Source organism: Rhagoletis pomonella, unplaced genomic scaffold (genome assembly GCF_013731165.1).
Source record: "Rhagoletis pomonella isolate Grant_MI unplaced genomic scaffold, Rhpom_1.0 Rhpom_scaffold_01373, whole genome shotgun sequence".
Taxonomy (NCBI): Eukaryota; Metazoa; Arthropoda; class Insecta; order Diptera; family Tephritidae; genus Rhagoletis; species Rhagoletis pomonella.
Window position 1 is genome coordinate 1 of NW_023459927.1, and position 8,777 is coordinate 8,777.

Genomic DNA, 8,777 nt, shown 5'->3' on the forward strand with positions numbered 1-8,777 from the left:
ACTAGAAATTTTTACAAATTCGCATATCGTTCACCACGCTACCACATAGTGATAGGTGGCATATGATTACCGCAACGTGGAAAGCTAACCGGAACTGGCGGCCAGTCTGCGGGCGTGCCAACTTGGAACAACATATTCATGCCGATGACAATGTGAAATTGGAAATGACAATGGAACAACCAAACACCGGGATTGTCAGCACGAAACCGCAATACTGCGTAGCCATTATTCGGCACGGCTATAGTATCCTTCAGCGCTGGCTTGAGAAAGCGACGTTCCAACAGGCCACGCTTATCCAACTCCAATGCGTGCTGTAGATTCATGCGTTGTAATTGCATATCGGGCGAACGGCCCATGCCCAATACCACGAACGAGGTGCCATGCAAATGGAATGGATGACTAATATTTATCTGTTGCACTTCGTCGACCAGCACAACTTCTACAACAGCACCAAGCGGTATATCGACTTTGTGTACGCATTCACAATTTTCACCGCAATTGGCGGGACGGTTGTCGCTATTGCAAAACAATTCTGGTGGTATGTCATCGTATTGAGAGAGTATTGTAGATGGCGGTGATACATAGGAGATCTCATCGATAAGCGATATCAAGTGATCGGCATCCGAAGCGACTGTAATGTGAATAATGGCAGGCGATTAGTAAAATGGAAATTAATCGGCTATCGGGGTGTGTATGTGTGTGTGTGTGTGCGAGTGGGAAATTAAGTTGTATGTCGAAACGTGTCTTCGCCGAAGTTGAAAGTAATGGCGTTTTCTTTTTTTTGACACTTTAAGGAAAGAGCGCGCAATATGCATATGACGATGCTGAGAAAAGAACACGAAAACTTAAGCCCTGGCGCAGGGCAGAACTAAAGCAACATTATTTCGAGAAAAGAAAACGCTATAAGATTCATGATTTTGCTATTGAATTTAAATGCTTTGCGATTTTCGAGAGTTTATTAGCCTATTAACGTACTCCAGGCTTTAAGCGGAAATAGTCGGAAGGCATTCCCGTACACACATTTATATTATCTTCAGTACTATCATCCGGACTACGTCGGACTATTTGTGACTGAATCCTGAAGTACGGAACTATAGCCTGTATGTATATTAGTGTGGCAAAAAATAGTAAAGTTGTAATTTTAATGCACTCACCCGCTAGGATTGTTCTGTAACTACCGAAAAAATTACATCCCCTGTTTTTTTTTTATTTTGAAACCATAATATATTTAGAGGTCGCTCAAAGCTTTCATGTATTGCAAAGTTTTTCATGTATTTCATGTGAAGGGAAAATACAAAATTTTTCATAGAAATGGTATTGAATTCTTGAAAATCAATATTTTTCGATCGGAAAACTTTTCTTCAGGAGACTTTCAATAATACCTACTTTGTATAGGTCGTTTAAAACGCCAAAAAAAGCAATGGGGAACCTTTAAAAAATTGCTGGATTTTAAAAATTGTAAAATAAACAATTACTGAAAGTCTCCTGAAGAAAAATAGAGTTTTACGAGTGAAAAATATTGATTATCAAGAATTCTAAACCATTTCCACGTAAAATGGGTTTCTTTCAAGGCACACAGCTACATATGTAGTATGCATTTCAGCAAAACAACATTTACGTGTATTGTGTTGTTGCTTCTGATCTCTAAAGTGTCAAAAAAGTCTTAAGATTTTTTTTTACAACAAAGTGTGCCATGTGAAATACAACAAAATTAAAAAAAAATGGCTGCAACTTTCTTTCTTGTATGCTTCCAGAGACATGGATCCATCCAAAACTTTGAGCGCTTTCGAGGGCCTCCAAATATTTTTAGATTTAAAATAAAAGAACAGGGGTATATTTTTTCGGTACGGTTATTTTCACCCTAGGGGGTGAGAGCTTAAAATTCCGACTTTACTTTTTCACATGCGGTTTTTAGGACCACTCTAATGTACATATATATTTCAGGCACCGCATCGGCACCGTTCAATATGGACTTATAATTAAATTTAATCATTATTTTATTATTTTTATATCGATCATGCCATAGCGTTAATTTCGTACTCAGTTTTTTTTTGAGCATAAGGCATTGAAAGCGGTTTATAACGATTAAAAATAACCGAAAAAGTAAAAATCCAAAAAAAAGATTGGTGTTGATCGAAAAATAAAAGTCAAAGTTTAACGATTATTTTTTAGTTCAAAAATAAAAGTAAGAAAATACCGATTTGCAATGATCTTACTTAAAAATCTTGGTATATAATGGCTATTTTCGGTCCCTGCAATATATTTATTTTTATCTTTCAACTTAGGGGGAGGCAGCTTCGATTTTTTGTTTGGAATGTGTAATTTATTTTTTCTCGTTTTTTGTTTTTGAATTTTGAACAAGGTGAAAGTAGGGGCTACAAATTTTTCTAATTAAAAATCGTACATTGTTGCATGCTAACGTATTTGGAGAGTACTATTGCGTGGTATACAGTTTGAAAAGAAGCTTTAACTTACCGAATGTAACGGCCTTGCGTATTTTTTATTTTTTTCAAGTTAGTAAGCCAAAATTTATTATTTATATGTATTTAAATAAAAAATTAAAAATAATTTAGTAATTAATTACAAGTATGTATCACTACAGAAAAGTCAGTTGCTGTGACTCTAGGTAATACAAATACAAATACAAATATCGTACATTAAATATACATAGTACATACACAGAGAGAAATAAAAATATTTCGCTACAAATAATTATACATAATCTGACTACAAATACATACACAGTAAGAGCGTGTGATTATGCTAAGTGTATAAAAATTATGAACATTGGAAATTTTGAGTAATAAAAATGAAATGAAATAGCAGTACATAGCAGCATTTTTTTTCTACATAAATATAATATAATGCATAAACAAATCAAATTAAGAGTAAGCACATGAAAGAATAACGCTTGCAAGTACATACATATGTACATATATGTTTGCATGTACGCGTATGTATGCATGTAGGTATAGACTTTTGTTGTGGTTCCGGCTAAAATTTTGCTATTTACAATAATAACCAACAAAAGTAGTAGACTGGCACATCTCGACGCTTTAGTGGCTCCTTATGCCATTTACGCAGCTCACGCATAGCTACTTTACTAACTACTCCTCTTCTGCTCCAAAACTTGGCCACTCAAAAGTACTGTATGGGTGGCAAGTGATCGCCGCAACGTGGAAAATTCGGCGGTACTGGTGGCAAATCTTCTTGTGTGCCTATATGAAATATTAAATTCATGCCAATCGCTACATGGAAGAGGAAATGACAATGGAAGAGCCAAAAGCCGGGATTGCTGGCACGAAATCGTAGAATTACATAACCGTTATTTGGCACGGCAATGGTGTCCTTGAGTGTCGGTTTGGTGAAATCACGCTCTAGCATACCCAATCGATCCAAATCCAAAGCATGTTTTAGATTAATCTTCTTTATATTTTGATCCGGTGAACGTCCCAGACCGACAACGTAATAGGGTGAACCATGTAAATGAAATGGATGACTGAGATTAGTTTGCTGTACTTCATCCACAAGCACCACTTCGACGACAGCTCCAAGTGGTATGTCTACTTTATGTACGCACTGACAGTTATTGGCACAATTTGCCGGCCGATTGTCGCCATTGCAGAAGAGTTCCGGTGAGACGTCGTTCATTTGTGAGAGCAGCGGCGCCGGTGGTGAGGCGTAGGTGATTTCATCGATCAGCGATATAAGATGGTCACCGCTGGGAGCAACTGTAATTTACATAGGATGATTTTGGTTTGCTTGGTTTACATATGTATATTTATAAGTGTTTAGTTTTAAGTTAGTAAATGGGGCGATTTTGTTTTTCTTGCGAAAATGAAAATTTAATTTCATTTATTTCGCATTTTTCTTGGAGCGCGTAGCAATCGACGGACATCGTACAGAGAAACTCAGCTGAAAGTTTTTAAATGATTGTATTGAGTTTGCGATAAATAAAAACTATTTATTTACAAATATGTATGTATGTATATTAGGCATATGACTTTTTAAAATTAAATATATATATATGAGGAGTGGGTGAGGCGTGATGAAAAAACCAAAAAAAATTAGCTTTTGATCAAAATTTGGTACAAAAAGTTCTCGCAATTCTGAGAAAAACAACAATTTGTACTGGAAAAAAATAAACATACCCTTGTGTTCAGCCAACTAAGTTAAAGTGACCTGAATACCTAAAAATGCTTAACAAAAAGTTTGCATTTTTTGGTGGAAATTGGTAAAGTTTCTTTATTTCAAATTTTTTGTACACAAAAATATGTACATAAGTATATCGTCACCTTAATTCACCAACACTTTTCTCAAAACTGCGTTTTTTACAGATTTTGGTAGGACCTTCAATAAAAATTTTAAAGTATTAGTACCAAAAAATTTGTTGGTTATGGCCTTTGTGAATTAATTGTGACAAAAACCTCATTTTTGTTGGGGTTTCATCACTCCGCATCCTCCCTCATAAGCATACTTAACTAAAAAAAAATCATATGCCTAATGTATACACTGAAAAAATGAGCCATGCAAAAGTATATTTAAACTCTTAACACGTTGGCAGCTAATTAACTAACTACATGTTTTTACTTTGTAGCATTCAAAGGCTGAGCGAAAAATTCATATATAATTTGGAAAGTAAAACAGTGTCTAGCCAGAAACGAATATTCATAAAATTTTTTCAAGTACAAAATCAATATAAAAGTCAATCGTGCACTATAGAGTATTTTTAAACTTCTACATTTAACTTTTAACTCATTCTAATGGCTTCAATAAAACCGTACTGACTGCAATATGTTTACAATGGATTTACAGAAAAAATATTTCGGTGTTTTTTATCTAAAGGCCGTGCCACACTATTGGTATATTTGTACAGATTTGTACATTTCTTACATTAGGCTATTGGTAAAAAAATAAAAAAATTGGGACGACATTTTTTTTTGTACTCACACGATTGGTACAATCGAGCGAGCTTCTATTGAAAATTTTAAACAAATTGTTTGTCGTGATAGGGATAAAGGAAAATATTCGTGCATTTACGTGATTGGGATATGATTTGCATTGAATTTTGGGCAAATGCCCAACCGTGTGACACTGCCTTAACACATTGAGTGCCGTTTTCTCAAATAGCTCTTAAGTTTATCTGCCCTTTAAACTAGTTTTTTCTGAACAAAATTTGTGTGTGTGGGTAGATAAATTTTTTAATTGAAAAAAAAAAACGGTCCTGAATCTATTAAAATCCAGTCGTTGAAAACCTAAACAAACAATTCGTCTCATCTGATAACGGTAAAATGACAAGAAATGTTGTATCATTAAAAAAAATTTCTTAAGTAAACAGAGTGACCATTATTTCTAACACTGAAATATGTGGTTTTAATTTCCAAATGTTTCCTTAAAATATTTGTAATACAATGCCCAATGGAAAGAGCGCATATAAAGTTAAAGAATTATACAATTAGGACCATATGTATGCACATAATTTTACTGGCTGGCATTTTCCTATGCAAGAAACTAGCAAATTAGGGGAAAGTGGTAACTTTTCTATTATTTTTGTATACCACTTAACAAAGCGCTAATACGAATATATTCTTTTTTTGTAGAATACCAACTTGACTAGTTAAAATAATAAATATACAAATCTTAATTGCTTGGAATACAATACAAGAAAGTATATAGAGTTGGATGCAGTGAAATAAAATCTTTTTAACAAACAACTTTATGTATACACAAATGTATTACTCTTGATGATAATCACAAAATATGTAGGATGTACATACGTAATTTCCATTCATGCGAAAAGCTATTTAAATGCATTCATGCTGAATTTACTAAAATTTACTAAAGAAAAAATGCTACCTTTTTACAAAATTTTAAGGACTAGGGAGAAAGGACTTCCACAACTTACCTAAATAGCGGTTGTAAGTATTGGCAATAAATAGATTCTTCACATCGTAAACAAAGAACCGGAATGGTAAGAATATTTTTACATCAGGACGTTCGACCAACACGCCTTTGTCCACAGTTTTGGCATTTTTCAAATTCGAGACACAAACTGCATCGTTGCGTTTACGGTTGCAGATAGCATCCAAGGGGTTCATGACCTGTGGAAAGATGAAAGGGGAGGAAGGGAGAAAGGAAGAAAGAGAAAGAGCGAGAGAGAGAGAGAGAAATAAACGTTTAGCAATGAATCATTTAAAATTCACTTTTCATTTTCGATTTGATATTTGTATATTTAATTCTTTTGCAACAGCTTAGTTGTATTGAATTACCTTGAGCTTTCACTTATATACACGTTAAAGCAGTGTTTACACGTGAAAGCCATTTTTTACGCTAATTTAGCAAATTTCAAGTTTTTGCAAAACAGTTATGCTCAGAGAGAGCTTTTACTCTATGCGCGCCCAATCTACAGATAGCTTTAAAGCAGTGATGCGCAGAGAGAGCTTTTACTCTAAACGCGCCTATACAAAATGTATGGAAAGCCTAAAAGAGCTTTGCGCGCGGGCAAGGCGGTGCTCATTAGTGCTTTAAAGAGTTCCGCCCGCGGGCGTTGTTTTCAGCATGACTCTTTTACATGCATGATAACTAAATTTGAGGGGCTTTTGCGCAAGTAACAAAAATACTTATGAATCTATTTCAGCGATGGGCAGAAAGAGCTTTTACTCTGCACGAGGCCTATACAAAATGTTTAGAAAGCTTAAAAGTGCTTTGCCCGCGGGCAAGGCAGTGTCCAAGACCGATATATTTACTTCAGTGACGATCATAGAGAGCTTTCAACCACGGCATGGGCGTATAAAATCTACGGAAAGCTTTGAAAAGGTTCTCCCACGGGATAATAAGTTTATATTATCATGCACAAGTTGAAAGCTCTCTCTGGTCGTCGCTGATTTACATACTTCAGTGACGATCAGAGGGAGCTTTTATCCCGTAAGCATCTAGTTCGGTGATGGGCACTGCCTTGCCCGCGGGCAAAGCTCTTTTAAGCTTTCTATATATTTTGTATAGGCGCGTGAAGAGTAAAAGCTCTCTTTGCCCATCGCTGATCTAGTTATATAAAATTTGTAGAAAAATTTTACCACTTTTGCCAGTGGGCTATGTTTTGGTCGTCATTGATTTACTTACCTTCGCTCAAAAGTGGAGAGTTTTATAGTTGGAAACTTGGCGTACTTTAAGGATCATATTTACATAGGGCGTAGCGTAAACAACATTTATGTATTTATTGTAAGGTAATAACATGTAATATTTATAAATATCATGAACGTTTTAAAAAAAAAGATACCGTTAAGTGCATGTATAAGCTGTGCATAACGAAGATGTAAATCTTTTAACTAAACAAATTTTATATTTATTTATTAATTTAATTATTTTACAAATATATATGTATTTATTACAATTTTATTCGTTTTTTACAAAGTTTTTCTTTTTTATTTTAAGCAAATATTTATATAGAATAACATGGTGCTTTGTTGCTGTGTTATAGCTGTATACACGTTTCTGAGTATAAGTATTTTTTTGTCTGTTTATTGGTGTTTTTTTTTTTGGCGATGGTACCGGATTTGGGGATACGTTTAGCTCAGCATCTCACCAGGTACATACAGTCAATGTAAATATTTTACAAAACATGTCTATAACTATTTGGTTTTTTTTCTGTAGGTGTATGTGTGTATGTTTGTGCACCTAAATGTACATATTAGGGTGGAACGGAAAACAAAAATTTTGCGTTTGGAAGTTTTAATAGCGGGGAATCGTTGCCTTCGGACGTCAATAGAATACGCCTAAACATGTTTTGAAAACGGCTTATACTTTCTGACTCCCCTTTTTGATTGAAATTTTAAGATTTTTGTGAATTCTAAGCAAATAACGTAATTTATTAAAAACATTTGTCGAAAAATTTTAGGTAACCAGTTCTATAGGTCAATAAATATAAGATAATAAAAAGCAAGTTTGAAGTGGCTGCAAAATACCGCTCGTTTTTGGGATTATTTGGATTTATGGTTCCATACAAAGCAGAAAATGAGCAACACTTTCAACAAAAAAAAAAATTTTTAAATCTAATTTAAGTCTTAGCTGCTTCAAATTTGTACTTTATTGTTCTAACATTTAATGGCCCGCAAAACTGCACACCTAGAGGTTTTCTAAAAATGATTTTAATAACTTAAGTTATTTGCTTACATTCGTAAAAATCTCAAATTTTAATCAAAGAAGGGAGGCAGAAAATATTAAACAAATTAAAATTTGTTTAGCGATAGTTATTGACGTTCAAGGGCAATAAGTCCCTGCTATAGGAATATCGAAACGTACAATTTTTTTCGTTCCACCCTAATGCACATGCTTACATAAGTATGTATACCTTTATAAAAACGTTTAAGTGCATACATACTTTTAATACTATTTTCATATATGTGATTGCTACATATTATTGCATATTTATGGGCGCTGGGCAGTGTTATTGGGATATCTAAGATATACAGAAACCGAACTTCAAAGAAAACGAGCAGGGAAGTTTTTCTGTACAGTTTAAACTCTAGCTCGCCATCGGTCTCGTCGTTTTAACCTTTCGTGCTCCACATACACATGGACACAAAAGGAATTGAAGACTTATCCATAAATACAAAAAAAAAACTTTTTACACTCAGCTTGAATTTTTTACATTTAAATGAAACTATGCACTACATTTAATTAAAAAAAAAAAAAATTAAATAATTGATAACAAATTAAAGGCAAGATGCATCGAAGGAATATAGTGAGTAAGGATATTGCAAAATTTCGTTGGAAGTAGG

At 34.1% G+C, this 8,777-nt stretch overlaps 2 protein-coding genes across 2 annotated transcripts; both read right to left on the bottom strand.

Annotated features, from left to right (window-relative positions):
* Positions 1 to 38: 38 nt before the first annotated feature.
* Positions 39 to 656, bottom strand: LOC118752292 (laccase-21-like; the record flags this gene model as incomplete). The annotated part of the gene is made up of 1 exon (XM_036487162.1): positions 39 to 656. A coding segment is annotated over one exon (618 nt), but the record flags the coding sequence as incomplete, so codon positions are not given.
* A 2,308-nt stretch (positions 657 to 2,964) lies between these two features.
* Positions 2,965 to 3,759, bottom strand: LOC118752291 (laccase-21-like). The gene has a single exon (XM_036487161.1). It carries the CDS (start codon positions 3,649 to 3,651, stop codon positions 3,139 to 3,141), a length of 513 nt encoding a protein of 170 aa, XP_036343054.1. The 5' UTR covers positions 3,652 to 3,759; the 3' UTR covers positions 2,965 to 3,138.
* Positions 3,760 to 8,777: the final 5,018 nt, after the last annotated feature.

Bases quoted from the DNA above. Each gene is read 5' to 3' on its own strand.
- LOC118752291 (XM_036487161.1), bottom strand. From the start codon at position 3,651: ATGAACGACGTCTCACCGGAACTCTTCTGCAATGGCGACAATCGGCCG.